Source organism: Danio rerio, chromosome 10 (genome assembly GCF_052040795.2).
Source record: "Danio rerio strain M-AB ecotype USA chromosome 10, GRCz13ab, whole genome shotgun sequence".
In the NCBI taxonomy this organism is placed as follows: Eukaryota; Metazoa; Chordata; class Actinopteri; order Cypriniformes; family Danionidae; genus Danio; species Danio rerio.
This window is the reverse complement of record NC_141030.1, coordinates 10,550,151-10,570,031: the sequence shown is the minus strand read 5'-3', so window position 1 is coordinate 10,570,031 and position 19,881 is coordinate 10,550,151. Positions and strand designations below refer to the sequence as shown.

General features: G+C 38.6%; 1 protein-coding gene and 1 long non-coding RNA gene across 10 annotated transcripts in view; one reads left to right on the top strand and one right to left on the bottom strand.

Annotated features, from left to right (window-relative positions):
- sh2d3ca (SH2 domain containing 3Ca) overlaps positions 1–19,881 on the bottom strand; it is a 100,758-nt gene that overhangs the window by 57,405 nt on the left and 23,472 nt on the right. For 2 of the 8 annotated variants that reach the window (XM_087270212.1, XM_087270214.1), the window contains exon 1: positions 11,096–11,367. The exons of 4 other annotated variants lie outside the window; for them this stretch is intronic. In XM_087270212.1, coding sequence (XP_087126338.1) covers positions 11,096–11,176 — 81 coding nt within the window. In that variant the 5' untranslated portion in view covers positions 11,177–11,367. Of the gene's footprint in view, positions 1–11,095; positions 11,368–19,881 lie in introns of those variants that run through there. 2 more of the 8 variants (XM_087270213.1, XM_087270215.1) reach the window with 1 other exon arrangement.
- The window catches only part of LOC147835010 (uncharacterized), a 76,265-nt gene that overhangs the window by 44,405 nt on the left and 11,979 nt on the right, over positions 1–19,881 (top strand). The window contains exon 3 of one of the 2 annotated variants that reach the window (XR_015500844.1): positions 7,875–8,655. The exons of the other annotated variant lie outside the window; for it this stretch is intronic. This is a non-coding gene — a long non-coding RNA (uncharacterized LOC147835010). Of the gene's footprint in view, positions 1–7,874; positions 8,656–19,881 lie in introns of those variants that run through there. 2 annotated transcript variants of the gene reach the window in all.

Here is a 19,881-nt window from a genome sequence, read left to right as displayed (position 1 = left end):
TGGAGGACCACCTGCTCTGCACATTTTCCCTAACCAAACACAGCTGATTCAGATCATCAACTCATTAGCAGAGACTGAAAGACCTGTAAACGGTGTGAAAGACAAAGGAGACACCTAAAACATGCTGTGTTGGTGGTCCTCCAGGAACGTGGTTGAGAAACACTGTGCTAAAGGAAGCGAAATAGTAAAATGTATAAAATGGAATTTCACAGGGTTTCTTTATAGTCCCAAGATTTGTTTTAGTAGTGCAAAAACAGATACTGGCTTAAAAAAGGTTATTTAATAGCTTTGTTAAAAAAAAAAAAAAAAAAAAAAACATATTAGTTACAAAATTTTCCCCAAATGTTTCATTCTAAAAATAGTTTTTTTTATGACAAAAAAAAAAAAAACAACTGCTGAGTATTTCTACCTTAAATGGACATAAGGCCAACATTGGCTGCATGTATTTCAAAGTCTGCAACTTTTCCTGTTGCCTTTTAATATGTTGGCTTGCAACTTACTGCTAACAAAAACATAACTTTACTTTAGACATGTCTTTCAGACTTTCAAAAATGGCAATCATAAACATTGCTCTTCCTCTTGCCTGACAAAGTGAGGTATGCATATTATAAATATAAATATGATGACAGATATTGAAACCTAAAGGCTCGTACACGCTCGCTTTTTGTTTGCGGTTATCGTCAGCGTTTTTCGAGACTTATTTCCACATTTAAACACAAGCGATTTTCCCTGGCGTCGAGCCGAAGAGTATGCAAAATCACTCCTTGACGTTAGATGGCGCTTAATGAAAAACAGAAAGACCCTGGGTGGCGCTAAACAACTTTAAGCTTCTGACACCCGCTTGTAACACTGAAGAAGAAGAGAAAGAGTTAACACACTTGGGCTGCGTCCTAAACCGCATACTTCCATACTATATAGTAAACTAAAATCAGAATGCAAGCTGAGTAGTATGTCCCAATTCATAGAATTAAAAAATCAGTATGCAAGAAGTTCCTGGATGACTTACTACTTTCAGCAAGATTCTAATGTGCGCATCTCATGCAAGCTGCGCTACCCTTGATGCCCCGCAAGAAAATTCATGAATGGGAGTGAATCGACGCAACTGACGCAGGTAGGTCACATGACCATGACAAAATGGCGTATGTAGTACATGCGAATTCCATTCATACTTTTCACATTCATACTGCATAGAACGTACTTTTGCCTTGTTGTTAAAGTTATTGGTGATTCGAACAAAGTTACTGGCGATTTGAACAAGCATTAAGGTTCAAGCAGCTCCACATTCATATCGGGCATTTTCTTCAATGTGCGTTTGCATTGACAATTTTGCTCTTAAGCGTCTCCAAGTGCTGTTTACTGTAACTTCAGCAGCTCTGTGCATGTGAACAAAAGTGCCAATCTGATTGGTGAAGAAGGTTTTGATGCGGCACGTCCAAAAAAAAAAAAAAAAAAAAAAAGCATGAGACGTTTCTTTAAAAATGACACTTTTATGCCTAGTATTTTGCTCATTGGTGTGCACAATCACGTTGCCGCCCTTTATTTAGTCACGAGGCGTTAAACATCGACGGAAAACCTGAGCAAAAAGCGCTTCGGTGTTGAACAAGAATTCAACTGGCTACTGTCTTGAATGATCATAATGTCCAATATGGCCAATCTAGTATTTCCAGTGTTACAATACAAATGTGTTTCTGAGATCACCAATGACTAATAACACACAATATCATGACTTTTCTTTTTTATTTGCGTTGAGTAGTCACATTCAGGTCTAGAAGAAGATCTAAAGATAAAAAGCCGAAGTCTGTTTTTATTCCTAGTCACATAAGTGTATAAAGTCAAGAGATTAGTCAAGAGGTTAATATCTGCTAGTCACTGAGCATATAGAAATACAGTCTGGTCATCAAGCTTTGAGAGAAGAGTCACCCTAACAGAGATCCACATACACACAGGCAGGAAGATTTGCCTCGTAATGCCGGCTGGCAGGTCACAGAGAGATATCACTGTCAGATACACACACACACACACACACCTGCCCTTCTGTCATCCACCCCTGATAGCAGTTAGAATGCGTTTGAGGTCATTTCAGCGTGATATCTGGTGTTTGTGCTGAACGAAAGGATATCACAACACACCTCACTGCAATTCTGCCTATCTATCCCCTCTCTGTGAGCCACTCTCTCAATATATCTCATTGCATTGTTTAGCCTGCAGCAGTCAGCCCTTGAGCTATGCTTCGATTGGCTGGAGATGATGTCATCTCTTCCGGAGAGCTTCGTAGCGGTGCATGCCATTGGCTGGCAGAGCAGACGATGGCTGAGTGCTGAGATCTCACTTTCATTCATGTAGAGCTGGGATGAGGCATTGGATTGGCTGGTGGCCCATGACCTCTCATTTAGAGTTGCGGTACACTGTTAAACTATCCCGGCACAATGACACTTGAGAGGTAAACCAGAATGAAGTGCTAATGGAAGTTTATAACAGCATAGGAAAAGGTCTGGAGCCCAGGGCTTTGTTCATGCAGCTCAGGTGTGCATAAACACACACTCCAATGTATGCACCAGCAGCCTTAACGGTGTTCACACATTCATTACACACACATTTACACGCAGCCACATGGTGACGGGAGCAACCTAATCAGTGAATCTCTGATGGGGGTTGGGATACGGGGGTGGGGTTGTCCTGGAGCGTGAGGCTGTCACCATGGTGACACTGCAGATGATGCACTCCCTCGTTGAGCAGGGGGAGTAAAGATGGAGAGTACCAGGGAACTCCCTCACACACAGATAAACACACAACAGAAAACCAGAGTGAATGTTTGTTGCCACTTTGCTAATCTCCCAGTGGACGTACACTATCCCTTCTCAGCATGTTCTAAACCGTGCCACACACACTAGGTATTAGCCAGCAATTTCCCACTGCGATGTCAATGTCCCTTTCTCTCTTCCCTCGCTCTCGTTCTCCACCCTTTACATGATGTCATTGTTTTTCTGTAGTTGCGGCAGAGGCATATGAATGTGATTTCCTCCAGGATCTTTGAGGAGAAATACACTATTCTGGACTCTCTGCTTCTCATAGAGGATTTCAATCTATATGTTGCAATAGAAATGAGCAGGATTTCCTGAATTGGCATTAATAGCAAAACTGGGTTGATTCAAGTTAATATAAAAAGCAAGGCTGGAGATTACCAATAACTCTAACTAATCCAATAACACAACACAAGTCTAAAGAAGCTTAAAAGATTCCAGCTATGCCATTTTCTGTCGCAATTTCAATTTAGTTTTCACCATGCTTCGCCAAGGTAGCGCTGCAATGAAATTCATTTGCAGCAATTAGCTGTCTAATCTTTCCTTATCATTTTGTCATTTAGGGTGATTTGGTTACTGCATGGTGGTTAGTATTTCATCAATCTCAGACAATAAAATGCATTTTTTTTATTCTTGTTCTGATGTATTGAGCTATCAAGCGTGATATAATTCTCCCCTGTCAACAGTAATTCACTTTGGTGGCTCTTATGAAGTGATGAGAGCTTTGGTAATGCAGAATGATGAATACAAGGACAGACTGGACAACTGATGGAACGACTATGACTTGTAAGTTGCTAGTACTCAATCAAATGTCACAGAGGTAGGAGATACATGATCCCTGCTAAAAGTGGTCATGCTCAAACATAAGATAGGTACATGCAAGTCAAATGTCCATACTTCTGTCACAATGAAACATAAGTTTGAATGAATATAGCATCATCTAACAAAATACCATAAGATTAAAGGATGTTGCACTTAATCTTGTTGACCAATAAAGCATGAAACCAAGTCATATACTAAGCCATGTTTCCAACATAAGATAAGACCATTTACAGAAGATTCTCAGCAAACAATTTTGTGTTTAGTAGGCATCTAATAGACATCTAAACATAGACAGCTTGGCTAAAACAAGACTAAAATTGGGCTGAGAATAGCCCAAAACTAGACTAGTCGTCAAATAGACAAATTAGTGTAGTCATTCATTACTGTCTATTTGATGACTAGTCTAGTTTTGGCCTATTCTTAGACGTCTATTAGATTTTTACTGAAAGCCCAAATTTAGCCTTGTTTTAGCCAAGACTTTTCTTTAGACGTCTATTAGACATCTATTAGACATCTTTTAAAATAAAAAAGCTTGCTGGGAAGGTCCTGGCTGGGCCAGTTGGCATTTATGTGTAGAGTTTGCATATTTTCCCGATGTTTGCGTGGGTTTCTTCCATGTGTTCGGGTTTCCCCCAAAGTTTAAGCACATGCGCTATAGGTAAATTGAATATACTAAGGGTGCTTTCACACCTGTAGAACGATTGTTTTGTTCTGAAACAGGGATTAAAATTGTTTCAGTGTTGCACTTTGTTCTTGGTGCGTTTCGCTTTCACACTGCAATGTTTCTAAATGGACCAAAATAGTTAAACCAAGTCACGTGTGAGTAAACTTGGTCAGAGTTCCACAGATTTTTTTTTAAGTCCAGCTCAGCTGTCATGTGTCCTAATTTTATTTATGATGATAAGCAATAAGACATTATAAGCGAAGAGCTGTTTTAATTTTGAGTGGTAACAACAACAGATATGGTTACCAAATATAATTCACAGGTAAGACATACCTCTGACATTCCTTCTCATACATAGCCTTGGCTAAAATAATGCATTATAGGTTTTACATTATAGAGAGAGATAACAGATAAATCAAGACTGTAGTTCAATCGTATTTGACGCACATTTAATGTCAAGAATGATATAGCCATATACAGTATGCCTATTACAGATCCATAATACAGTGTGATATAGCCTGGTTCGGATTGAATTGCTTTCTCACTACAATTGATCTGCTCCAGAGTTCGTTTCAATCAAGCCGACACCACCTCATTCAGGCTGTTTTGGAAAGATTGTTCTGGTGCAGATCAGAGTGCAACTGCTGGTTTTACATATGCCAATTGAATCGCACTAACGGGGTAAACGCGCCAGGTTCCAAAATAAAGTCTACATGTGAAAGCACCCTAAATTGGTTGTAGTGTATGTTTGTGAATGTGAGAGTGTGTGGGTGTTTCCCAGTACTGGGTTAAAGCTGGAAGGGCATCCACTTTGTAAAATATATGCTGGATAAGTTGGTGGTTCATTTCACGGTAGCAACCCCTGATAAATAAAGGGACTAAGATGAAGGGAAATGAGTGAATAAATGAAAAAAAGTTTGAATGTATGTAACGTAATCTAACAAAATACCATAAAGATCAAACTATATTATACTTAACCCTGTGGACTGATAAGGCATGAAGCCAAGTTATATACCAAGCCATGTTTCCAACACAAGATAAGACTATTTACAGAAGATTGCCTTAAAACATCTAGGATAAAAAAAGAAGTTCAAAAGGCCAAGATGTGTCTAAAACTCCCTTCCCTGGTCAAGTGTACATGCGTCACTGATTCTGATGGCCTTGAAGTGGTCCCCTCTCTTATGACCAAAACAAAAAAGTAATGTCAAGGCCTCTTTCTATCTAATTAAGAGTAACCAGATTGTTTTAGTGAAGTCTGCCAGAGCTCTCTGTTGCAGTCAAGAACTGTTTTTATCAGTGAACTGAAAAAAGGGTATGCTGCTGTCCATCAAAGGTCAAGTCGGGATAAAGGTCAAGTGAACATACAAAAGAGACCTGACTCCAGCCTAGACCATTTCCCAGCCCCCTTTCATTTGGTCCATAACAAATCCTTTGAGGGACTGAAACTTTAGGACATCTCTACTTATCTTTAACTTCAAAGGAAATTAATTCCTTGCGGTGTTGATGGTTCACTGTCACTGAAGCATCTGATAGTGGAGGCCTAAGACAGAGACACTTCCTGTTCAGAGCTAACAACCAATCATGCTGACCTATTGGGTTTTCTGTGTGATTTTCTTGGATGTTCAGACAGTGAAGAGGATTGTTGAGAAAGGGATGTAGGAGAGGCATGATGAGCAGTTAAACCTGCGTTAAAATGAGCTAGAAGCATATCCCCGGCTCTCTATGATCTCATGGTTCTCTTAAAGCGACGGAAGCATGAAAGCTTTCTGATGCCCAGCCATGGAAAAAAAAACCTCTCTGATCTCTGTTAAGATAACAGAAAAACGCCGCTCATTAATTCAACTTTTATTTCGCTAACACTCAGAATATAAAGCAAATCTAAAATAGCACACAACCAGCCAATATTTTCTGAGATAAAGTGCACTGAGTTAGATCAAATCATTTTAAAGACTCAACCACATTGATTTCTTTGCCTGTAATTTTCTTCAGTCTCTTTATTTCATGATTAAAGTTGATGCAGTTTTCACTTAAGGAATCAAGTATAAAATGTCAGATCAAATAAATCTGAATTTCTCAACCCTGATTCTTGACTATCCCAAACCCTGCAGATTTTCTTGGTATTCCTACTTAAACATACCTGAATTGAGAGTTGGGACTAGAGTTGTGATCTAGATGCACGGGTATAAACCCTTTAAAGCAGTGGTCCCCAATCTTATTATCATCGCGGACCAGTCAACGCTTGACAATTTTGACAAGCTTGTCAAGCTTTGACATCATCCGACAAGCTGACAAAATATTGCTGTCACTCTGATACAAATGTTATTTATAGATAATACTACAAAGCACTGCAATGTTTGGGTGTTCTGTGTTTGTCTGAGATAATTAGTCTACCGAAATGTGTGTATTGCATACAAGCTAAAGCTGATTGGTCATTTCTTGTCATGTGACGCAAGCTGTGCACCCCCATTCGAAGTACTGAACTTGCAAACTCTAGAAAAGACGCAATATGCAAATGGCCCTTAAAAGGCCACCATCATTTGCAATCTCCAGCTGTTGATCTTGTTGCACAGACATGCAGGATTCACCTAATTTGTTGATAAATGGGTTGCAGGTCCATTCCTTGGCAGTTCACGGGTCCTTCCCTGGGCCGTTTCCCCTTCACAAAGAAACTTTCCAAAGACGTCTTTTTGGTACTCATTTTGCTGCTTGTGGGTTACATTTGGGTGCTCAAGTGACTGAGATGTAAGCGAGAGAATACGGTCATTTTTCAAAATAAAAGCTCATTCTGACAGAGATAATAAATGAAATGGAAATAATTAATGCGGCCTGGTACCAACTGATCCAGGGACCAGTACCAGTCCGTGGCCCGGTGGTTGAGGACAACTGCTTTAAAGCACTAATCCCAAGACCACTAAAATCTAATATAAATTGTTCCAGTATGCACCTATTGTGTTTTGATGGATCAATGTGATAACATTGAAGATAAGATGTGTCAAATTTTAATTCAGGAAGGCCACCTTAGTAAAGAGTTTACCTCTAACCCCAATTAAACACATGGCCAAGCTAATTAAAATCTTTGTGTCAATTGTGTTGAAGCAAGTATGAGGGAAGGTGGTCATCCTGGATCAGAAGAGAGCGTAATGAGAATGACACAAATGTATTTATCTTTCTAAATCAAACAGTCAAATTTAGAAATGCTAGTATTTGTTGGGGCAGTGTGATTCAAACACATCAACAGATCCACACTTATGCACAGATGGTCTGTGTCTAATTTAGCATTTTTGACAACTTCAGCATCTTCATTTGCGTGATAAGCAAAGCAGAACCAACATCATTAGTCTGAGAAGCATGATACAATATGAACGAAGACTAATCCCATCTCTGAGGGACTTCTAGTTTAGCTACATTCATCAAAGGGATGCAAAGAAATCTAAACAGGAGCAGTTTGGCGGGGGGGATGTATATAAAAAATCCCGGCACTCCAAATCCGCGTGGCGTTCATTAGGAGAGAAAACAGCCCTGTGTAATTAGGTTATCCTCACATTCAGTAACAGCCAGATTTACTCTTGAACTTTTCTGTTTAACAGCTGCTAAGCCGCCACAGCCCTGGGGAAGAGACAGCGGCACCAGAGAGGATTTGGAGAGGTTGGAAAGGAAAACACAAGAAAAGAAGAAGAAAGGAAGAGGGGAGAGTCATACCCCTGAATATTTGAATATGAAATTAATATTTCTTTATGAGAACTGTAAAGGAGGGAGGTTGAAGGGGAGATCTGTGCGACTGAATCACAAGCTTAGAGCGATGACCCTCCAAAGCAGACAGTTATACCAGTCTTAATATGTCTGGAGTCTGTGTTAATGGTAACAGGGCATTAGTTTAGCACCCCATGTGTGAATGGGGTTCTCGACCCCTGTGGTTTAAACTGGCATGACCACATATGCAAGAGGGGTCACAGACGAAAGGACGATTGGAGCTGCCAGCCAGCAGAGAATGAGGGGATTAAGATGAAACAATCAAAGTGCAACTGCAAGAGGCAGATGGGGGATTTAGGGTTGATGCTGTCCCTGATAAACATGCAGCACCATAGACCAATTAAAATCAAGACTGCACCATCTTTACTGGTAATGAGGCTGATGAATTGGCACAAAAAGCAATAAAACATGAGAATCTGTAGGGATCTCTGAGATCAATGGCAGTACTAAACGCTGGACTTCTTGGTCCAAAATGTATTCTAGGACTCAAATCCAAGTCTAGGCATTGTTTGACAAGAGATTGCAAGCAATGCCTTCTGATGACTTTATGCCCTACAGTTTAGGATTAGGTTATACATATAAGGTTAGGGCATGAGTTACTTGCAGTCAAGCTATCCCAAAAAAAAAAAAAATGTAATTAAGGTAAGCAAGCTGTCCTCTGAGATCAATTGGAGAACTAAATGTTGGACTTCTTGGTCCAAAATGGTTCCTAGGACTCAAATCCAAGTCAAGGCATTGTTTGACTGAAGATTGCAAGCAATCCCTTCTAGTGACTTAATGCCCTGCGGTTTAGGATTAGGTTACACATATGAGGTTAGGGCATGAGTTATTTGCAAAAAGTTATTTTGCTTTCCCCAAAAAAATAAATAAATAATAAAATAAATAAATAAAAATTAAGGGAATAAAAGGTAAACAAGCTGTCCTCTGAGATCAATGGGAGATTCCTAGGACTCAAATCCAAGTCAAGGCATTGTTTGACTGGGAATGGCAAGCAATGCCTTTTAGTAACTTAATGCCCTGCGGTTTAGTATTAGGTTATACATATAAGGTTAGGGCATGAGTTACTTGGAGTCGAGCTATCCAAATAAATGTATAATAAAGGTAAAAAAAAAAGCTGCCCTCTGAGATCAATGGGAGAACTAAACGCTGGAGTTCTTGGTCCAAATTGGATCCTAGGACTCAAATCCAAGTCTTGTCATTGTTTGACTGGTAATAGCAAGCAATGCTTAATGACTTAATTTCCTACGATTTAGGATTATACATATAAGTTTAGGGTATGAGTTACTTGAAGTTGAGCTATCCAAAAGTCCAAAGGTAAAAAAGCTGTCACTGGGGCCTTACCTTTTTACAAGATATACCTGTGTACCTAACAAGTACACATTGGTATGTTAAGAGTACACTTTTGTAACTTTAAGGTACAAATGTGTACTTGCTAGGTACTAATGTCTAGCCTAAGGTACAATGTAGTCCTTAAAAGTGTATCACCCTGTGACAGTTTTTGTATCTTTGTTTCTAAGAGATTACCCAATGTCAATTCTATAAACTGTAAAAATGAACACAATGTCAAGGTGCTGACAAAATACAAAGCAGAATGGCAATGTCTGTTTTACTGCATGTGAATATCAAGTCAGAACAGCTATTATCAATCTGCAGCTGAGACACCCCCATCTCCTCCTGGTGCAGCTCTGAGCTCAGGTGGCCAACGGGATAAACACATGCATCATTACAGACAGTCTACAGACATCTCTGACCCCTATGAACTTGAAGATATTTGTTTTGTTCTTAGTACATAACAAATTGTCATATGTATGTTCATATACAGGTCTCTAAATTGCCATACCTTTAAAAAAGCAGACTGCAAAGACACTTATGGTCATATTTATGAAATTTTATTGTCTTACCTATACAAATCTGAAACATTTCCCCTCATTTTGTTTCTAAAATGTTTTAAAAAAATAATTAATTAAAAAGTATGTTTTTAAGATTATTGAGTTAATAATTTTGTAATTTGTAACTATAAGTTCATAGATACATTTAAGGTATAAGGATTATGAATGTTATATAGAATGGTAAGGATTAACCTAACTGGACCTTTATTTTTAGAATATTATTTCAGTAAACTGTCCATATTTGATTTATAAACTTGTAAACAATCCATGTATCTATTCTGAGACAGTGTCAAAGATGGGAGTACAAAACACTATCATTTCATCAGTTTAAAGATGCTCAGTTTAGCTTCTAAAAGGACCTGAAAAATCAAACAGAGAGGTTAGAAAAGTAGACGAGGCAAAGAAGTATTGTCTTTCTTTCTGTAATGCTCATTGCACCACCCCAACTCATTGCCAAAACTGTGCTGTTGTTGTCCATTTTTAAGTTGGCTGAAATAGAGGACAATTAGACGACACCCATTCCCCTTTTCCAGCCTTCTCACTAAAATCCTGTGTTATTCTGAGATCACGTATCAGACCTCGACAGAGTAAAAGCAGCATTTTCTGTATTCTGAGCCCTGCATGAAACAATATATCTCCACTTTCAGATATAAAAAGCATGACCTCCAGAGCTACTTTGATGCGTTCTCCTGTTTCCTGAGCCCATTACAATCCACTACATAACCGCAGGGTGACAACAGAGCCCTGCCTGTCCGCTCATCCAACTGTGCATCATCAGCACTAGTGTTACAGCTGAGCCAAAGTGAGCTGAGCCCAGTCGGCATGCAGACTCACTTACGCACACACACACACTCTGTGCAGTGATATCATAGCCTAGGCTGGCTGGAATGACACAGTTGTTGGGGTTGCACAGTTGCACCGGACCAAACACATAGCCATGAGAGGCGCCTATTATCCCTAAAAGCAGATGCCCTGCATGGAATTGCAGGAATCGATATGTAAGCTTACATACACAACATGTGACATGCACCTTCTCATGCAGAAACTCCTGAAGGTATCTTTAGCGATGATGTAATCCTCATCCACACCTCACCACACAGCATTCACATGCACATAGTCTGTCGCTGCACGTTCACACATAAGCATTCAAGGGGGTGCCCCCCTCTCACCTGCACCTGCATGAAGGAGCCCCTGTAGAAGCAGCAGGCAGCCGCTGACAGGGCACTCCACAGGCTGCATCTCTCCGTCATGGCTCCGGTCCTCCTCTCTTCGACTCTTCCACCCCTGGAGTCCTCTAGAAACCCCAGGTCATGCCCCTATCCCCTTGCGTTCACCCGTGCACAAGCCACAGCCGCAACTGATCAGTGCTATCGCCGTTCCACTGGAGCAAGTGTCATCCCAGATCCGCACCGGCTTCCTCTCTCTCTCCCTCTCAATGTCTAGATCTCTCTCTCCCTCTCTGACTTTCAATGTATCTCTCTCTCTCTCTCTCGCTCAGTTCCGCTGCCTCTTACTCTCACTCTAGCGCTTGCTATGCTTCACAGCGCTGGCAGGGATTACCTCATCGCTCTTGGATGAAAGCGGTGGGTGGGGGGAGGGACGGAGGGGTGAGGGAGGGATGTAGAAAGAGAGAGATGCTTGCAGGCACTGAGACCCCACCCACCCCCTCCTCCAGGGCTCCAAACAATGCTGGGGGGAGAGAGACTGGGAGAGAGTGGGGCATGTGGCGCACGCATTCAGCACCTACTCAAAGGAATTTTCCCTTTTATTCCAATTTGAAAGACCGCAAAAGAAAACTAGAGGGGGGCAGTCAGGGAAAAAGAGTCTATAGACACTCACCCACATGCACATACACGCTCCCACACCCATCAAGCTGAGAAAAGAGTTCAATCTAAGAACACATGACTGTATTTATTTATTATTTTAGAAATTGTAAGTCCGGGCATGCAGGAGCTATTTAAAACGTAGAAGTTGTGATTGGAAATGCAATGATGTTTTCTAGGAACGTAGTAAAAACCTGCTAATGAGCCTCAGTCCTTGAGTATTCCCTATCGAATACTACCCACGCATTCGCACATACTTACTCCAGATAAAATAAGACTGACTCTGGTACAGCAGTTAAGGGTGGGGTGTTTGCCCCCTGGGGACTGTTGTGACATCAAAATGGACGCCTCACTATGGCAACCAACTCATAGCAGCATTCTCAAATAAACCGTTTCCACAAAAAAAACTAAATTCTATTATTTGTCCATCTTGAAGTCGATCCAAACAGGAACAGACCTAAGTTGGTATTCACAGATAATTGTGCCATCATTCATTCATTTTCTTTTCGGCTAAGTCCCTTTATTAATCAGGGGTAACCACAGCCAAGTAAACCGTCAACTTATCCAACATATCGTCACCTTGGAATTGTTCTATCTGCTTTCTGAATGCTTTTGAAATATAGAGCTTCAAAGTTTTCGCATTCCATAGCAAACAGTGTGTGTAACATTTGATTTTTAAATAAAACACCTTAAAATGTAAACATCTTATAAAAAAATATCCCATAATGTAAATAAGTTGTCATTTAATAAAAATATGCGAATGACTACATTGACAAAAATGTCAGATAGAACCTTTTAATTCTAAGGTGACGATATATGTTTACGAGATATGTTTGACACAGCGGATGCCCTTCCAACAGCTACCCAACGATGGGAAACACTCATACACTCTTGCATTCACACATATACACTATGGACAATTTAGCTTACCCAATTCACCTATAGCGCATGTCTTTAGACTTGTGGGGGAATCCAGAGCACCCAGAGGAAATCCATGCGAACACAGCGAGAACATGCAAATTCTACACAGAAATGCCAATTGACCCAGCTGGAGCTCGAACCAGTGACCTTCTTGCTGTGAGGCTATCGTGCTATCGACTGCGGCACCTGACGCCCTGTGCCATCTTTCCTAGCTCTCAAATGTAATATATGCTTCTGGATATACAAACTTGATGCAATACGGGTGATCGATAATTATGTTCCTTATTTTGGCTTGTTTAATATGAACATGGTAATCATGCTTGTGTCATGATCCACACCAAAAAATAAATAAATAAAAAATGCTTTTTTGGTCCTTGGTCCATTTAAAATTAAACTTTTTGGTTAACCAATCTGACCCAAGGTAAATAAGTGAATAATAGAGCTCAACAACATACTCCCCCTACACTTGTAGCCCTTTAACTACCCCACCAAGAAAAAAAAAATTGGATTGCATTTCTTGATTCCTAGGGCTCTATCATACAACCGGTGCAATAATGTGCAAGTCGTATTTTCCATGGGTTGTCTCGATGTGTTGCTATTTTCAGACCAGCGCAACCTTTATTTTCCCGTTTTCCGTTACGTTGTTCAAATAGCAAATTCATTTGTGTCACTTTGTGGACTTATAGGTGTTCCAGTCTAGAAAAGAGATGTGCTAAGGTGCATTGTTGGTGCGTTGGTATATTGAGGAACTAAAATAGACTGTGCAATAGACCAGCTGAAAGCAGGTCTAAAGTCAGTGCATAACGCTTAAGTTATGCGCCTCACTTACACATTGCTTAATGCACACAGGATGTACAGCCATACACAAATATCTTTACAAATGAAAAAGAATGAAAGGAATATAATATTACAAAAATTATTACTTTCTACATAAATGTAAAAAACACAGCCTCCATGCCTTCATCATCTCGGGAGGCTTTTTTTGGTTTTGTATAATTATATTATTATTAATAGTATAATTTAATAATTATTATGATTATTATTAAAAACAAGCTTAGATTTGTCCACCTATCAGGTTTTGACCATATGCAGCATAATAGGACGTGTGTTTGGATATAACTCAGTTTTTTGACCACACTTTGTTATCATTGTTCGTTTATTCGTTTGCTGAAAAATAGAACTGAATTTAGTTCTGTTTTGAAACATCTTTGGGCTTAATAAACAAAAATAATTATGTAGGCTCATGAATGTCTTCAGTGGAATGAGTTTCCACCATTTCCTCATCTACAAAAGAGAGAAAGAGAAAGTAGAGGCCAAATAGAGGAGTACTGCAGATGCTCTGTTTAACTGTTTTCTCGCTAGTGAAGTGTTCAGTGTTTTCACTTACAAAATCCTCCATGTAAATAGAAAATGTGCCATGGCGTGACGCAACTGACTCCTAAAGGGAGACTCTGATTTATATTATTATATTTATTTATCTCTTGTTTATTCTCAAAATAAACCCATAATTCATTAAGAGAATAAGCTCAACCCTGTTAGACCATGTGCCGTGGCACAGAGCATATTTTTCAGTCCTTAAAATAGCAAAAGTGGATTTGGACACGTCCTTAATGCTTTTGCGCCATGAACTTTAAATTTTGTGCCTAGATTGTTAAAAGAGAGCCGCTAATGTCACTAGCTAACACACTCAATGTATTTTTTTTTTAACACATCCCTTAATTTCCAAAATATCAACCTCTACCAAATGGTTAAAATTTCAGTTTATTGTAAAAGTACAGCAATTAGGACCAATTTCTATATATATATAAAAAAATAAAAATAAACATTTTTAAATACTAAATCATCTTTATTTTTGAAGTGGAAGTAGAAGATTCTAATTTAAGTTTTTTTTTTTTTTTTTTTACAATCAAGCTAAAATCAAGTGTAGTAGTGCAAAAGGATTACTGTATGTTGGTTAGATTTTTTTTTTATAAACCAACAAAGCTGTGTAGTGTAAACCATTATTCAAAACAGTAAAAACACGGTCAACCGTTTTGTAGAGCGGCAGCCAAAGATTAATGTATGTATAAAGAGTATTCTTAATTTTTCAAAACATTCTATTTTAAAAAAAAGTAAGTAATAAGAATTCATGTGGGGTGGCATGGTGGCTTAGGTGTTAGCACTGTCGCCTCATAGTAAGAAGGTCATTGCTTCGAATCCTGGCTGGGCCAGTTGGTATTTCTGTGTAGAGTTTACAACTTTGCATGTTCTCCCTGTGTTTGTGTGGGTTTTTTGTCCTACCCTTTCAGACTGTCCTACCTTCCATTCAAAAAGTAGGTAGCACATTTTAATGACGCAATATGCTTCCGATCAGATTTTTGCTACCAGTAAAAGTTTTAATGTGGAGTAGCGTGATATGAAGCTGTAATATCCTGTCCTAACCTACTTAATCCCTAACCCCAACCTCAAAACCATTCAAATACAGTGTTGGTAGCATAATTTAATGGGCAGGATAAAATGTCAGGACACTGGATTTCCCCCACAGTCCCCTGCAGACATGCGGTACAGGTGAATTGGGTAAACATAATTGGCCGTATTGTATGATTGTGTGTATGTGTGTGAATACGAGCGTATGGGTGTTTCCCACTACTAGGTTGCAGCTGGAAGTGCATCCGTTGCATAAAACATATGCAGAATAGTTGGCGGGTCATTCCGCTGTGGTGACCCCTAATAAATAAAGGACTAAGCCGAAGGAAAACGAATGAAAAGTTTATATGAGAAATTGTCACTATTCCCTTAAATCAGCAGTGCCCAATAATGGATGCTGCTGAGTTTTGTTCCAACCTGCCCCAGTGCAATTGACTGTAATGGTCCTACTGAGAACCTTTATTAGCTGGTTCAGGTGTGTTTAATTAGGATTTTAACTCTGTAGTACAGTGGCCCTCCAGGAGCAGGATTTGACACCCCCTGCTTTAACACCACCATTTCAGACCCGACAGCAACATCTGTCAAGGAGCACATAAGCATTTTGCTGCTATATGGTATAAGTGCATATTCGGTTCTAACAAGCTTACTGAGCGACGAAGCTTCCAGTGTGACCTTGGGAAAGCACACAATGAAAAACAAAAGATGTAATTAGACGAGACCCGTTCTGCAAAGAAATCTCACTGATGCTATTGTGCATTTGCAGATAAACCGGTAAGAGCATGTTCAATTCATGTTGTACGCTCATCAGCCTGAAACAATGGGAGGATGAATGTCAAATTGAAGCTTTTAAAGAGTAGAAGATAACATGTGGTGTAATCCAGTGCGTGGGTTAACATCATGTGTTATGGCGTGTGTATGTGTCTCATGAGATCACTGAATGAAAAAAAAAAAGGATTTCATTTTATTACCGCACATATGAGGAGGAGTCTCACATGACACACTCAATGACAAACATATGGCAGCCACAGACAGACATTACTACCTGAATTGAATTTTTGGAAGTTCATTTTCTTTTGAATATGTGGTACCATTAAATCATAGCTAAACATATTTTTGTGTCCTGACAAGCTGGGTAGTTATACGCTGTATGGGTAAGCTAAATTGGCCGTGATGTATGTATGTGAATAAAAGTGTATGGGTGTTTCCCAGTGATGGGTTGCAGCTGGTAGGGCATCCACTCACTAACTGGCAGCAACCTAGCTTTCACATGTGGTTTTCCATCCAGGTACTGACCAAGCGCAGCCCTGCTTAGCTTCAGTGGGCAACCATGTAAGAGTTGCAGAGAGCTAGCTGCTGGCTAGGATTTAAGACCTATACTGTATATCAACGTTAAATATATGTCAGTAAGTGCTCTATTTTTTACTAAAGTTTTATTTTTGTAAATATTCAAGGCTTATTTGATTATAATCAGTTTTACACCACCTGTATTTTGTTGTACAAACACTTCTTCATGGCTTACACGTTATGCTGGTGGTGTTAATATGATCGTTTTGCAAATATTCGACTTAAATGGTCTCATTTAATAGATTTTCCTCATATGCTTCTTAGGAATTGTACAAAAATGTGCATTAGTAAAGTTTTAATGCTGGCTGAAATGAACATTTTAAAAGTAAATGTGAATATAAACATACTTTTTCCCTTTTTGTTGTAGTTTTACAAAAAAAAAAAAAAAATAAATTAGATGAACAGTTGCCAGTAAAGTCACTAAAGTTAGCCAATCTGCTTTCTGCTGTCTTACGCTATCTGTTAAACTTTTGGTAAAGCAACAATTGATTTGGACAGAATAATAATAATAATTATTATTATTATGCCTATCATTAGTTTGTAGTATTTTCATAGCAATTTAAACTACACCTTCAGTGTGTACAACAAGAAGCAAAAAGGAGCTTTGACTGTATCTGCGGAAGAATGACATCAGATATATCAGGTTTCTACTTTTTTTTTGTGCTTGAATGTTAAAACGGCTCTTCTATGAATTGCCAGTCACTGATATGGTCAAATTCAGTTTGAGACCGCTGCCATAATGTCTCAACCAGGGGTGTGAGATTGGCCAGGATTACCTGTTTGATCGGTTGTACACTCTTACAAAAAAGTACAATAGGTTGCATATTGGTGTCCTAAAACCCCAAAGTACACATATTACCTAAAAAGCACGGAAGTGAACCCAAAAATGAAAAAAGACTGCCGCGATGACAGCTCTTGTACCTTTATAAATGGATAGAAAATGGAGAGTGTTTGTAAACAGTCATTTCATTCCTCTCAAGCCATTATCTTGTCATTGTTGGTTGTGCAATGGTGACTAAGATCCAGGAACCAAACCCTGGTAAAATAGCCTTTGGCGAAAGTTTCCATTTGTTTACAGAACGAAAGTGAAAGCTCCCGTCTGGGAAACAATTGAAATACTAAAGACATCATTTTTTTTCTTGCCTCCCTCGCTGCCCTAGTTCTCTATGTTCTGTGTTCCCTCTCGATATCTTGTTTTGGGTCTCATGCTGTTGTGTGTATCTATGCTGATCGTGGCTTTTCCATCACAAACCCTCCTCAATCTTCCATTCAATCTCTCTCTCTCAGTTAAATATTAATTACACAGCGAGTGTCCTGCAGGCAGGGTGCAGAAGTACAATGGATCGGAGCAAGGCTCTGTGCGTGAACTGGTAATGAGAAAAAGCAGGGGGATCGTGTCTACCTCCATCTGCCTACAGGGCCCAAAGCCCTCATCTCCCTCAAGCTATTAACATTAATGAGTAGGCCCCCATTGGAATTCTGGGTATTGTAGTTGGTGTGCGATATGGCTCTTGCCCAAGCTGGTGCTGTATTTGCTGATCAAGCAGATCGGTTATTTGGTTTGATCTGTAGCAGTAATACAAGACCATGAGAAGCATGTTAGCGAGGAAGGCTGAGTCAGTTTCCAGGTCTAATCAATGCGGAGTTGTGTGATTTGATTTAAATGTAATAACTGGCTGTTCTGTATGTATTCCCGTGCTAAAAGCTGGAGGGTGGGGAGAAAGGGTTATCACAGCCCCATCTTACTCCAGCTGGGTCTACATGTTTTTCTTCATTGACTATTCTCTATTTGATCTATCATTTATCTGTATTTCCTTTATTGCTACTGCCATTTGTGAAATCCCTAACCATCATGACAGCATGGGGTTTGTTGAAGTGCATTGGTACTTTGGTAATTACAAGCCTGGTGCACAATAAAAACATGCAAAATTATACACACTACAAAATGACTTTTGTCGCTTGTTCACAATATTTATTTAAAAGGATTTGACAGGTTTTTGGGACATTTTAATTGTTTTATGTTTAACCACCTTAAATTTGTAAAATAAATAAGTTAACTTAATCTATTTATGTTGGGCAACGTAATACGGCAACCGTTACAACAGCACGCAGTAATTGTGTGTAACCCAGCATTTAGAATTCATTGGAGGAAGAATCTTGAGTTATATCTTAAGTAGAAATTCTGCAATGTATCGGTCACTAAACTTAATCGTCTTATCTTCAGTGCATATGCCAATAAATGCTATAGTGATGGTTAACTTGCATGGAAAAAATGAGCTACACCCATTTTAATTATTCTCAGAGAAAAATCATTAAATTCTTGCATAATGAAAAATAAAAACTTTCCAAAATATTAGACCTGAATATGTATAAAATATCAGATGTGTGTCAAGAAAGCAAGTTTGGGCTATATTATTTTGGACAATAAAAGAAATGGGCTACACTTTAGAAACATTTCTGGAGCAGCAAAATTTACCATTTGTGCTCAGCATAATTGAGTACAGCCCTTTTTGAAGATGTAGAATATTTATATCCATTTCTTAGTGAATATAGTCAATGAATTTTGGTTCATTTAAACAAAGCAGATTCATTAAACAGATATATTTATTAACATAATATTTTAGTAACCAAACATATTTAGAAATTGAAAGTTAATACAATAAAATTTAAGCAAAATATTGAAAAAACTATATATATATATTTTTTTGCTTTTCTTATTTTTTCCTCTTTAAAAAATGTATTTAATATTTTTCTATAACATAAATTTGCTTGTACTAGTTTTTGGACTGTTATTAAGTTATTTTGTTAAATAAGCTCGAGATTTGGCCTCAGTATTAACTAATCTAATGTATATGCACAAATATAATATAGGATAGCTTTCTATTAAATATGAATATGAATTTTAAAGATAGATTTGTGAGGGGTGTACTTATATATGCTGAGCACTGTTGCAACAGCACTGGCTTTGTTTGTTAAGTTTATTAAATAAATATGTTCTATTAAATGTCAATTAAAGATTACTGTTGTTAATTTAAGTATCGAATAGCAAAAATCATCTTTGAAGATGGTCTTGTTGTCATTTTTTTATTTTAACTTGTGCATCTTTTACAATTTTGGACAGTTGAATGTTAATTGAGTCCAATCCATATTCTGCAAAATAAATTTAATGTAAAACAAGTAGCTTTTACTATATAGTTCTTGTACGTGTATTGGAAATGGGCGAAAGTTTTTTTTTTGTAAAAATTGGTATTGGCTTAAAAAAAACCAGTGCATCCCTAATTTTGAGTCTGAAAAAGCACAGAGATTTGGAGTTTTTTTTTTTTTTCTGAAAAAGATCCAAAACACCTTCACTGACTATTATAGCACTAAGTGTTAGTTAATTCTTATTTATCTTCTCTGCAATTTAGACCATTGTAAAATATAACTAAAGGTACAGTACCATGTTGCTAATTTGATTTGGT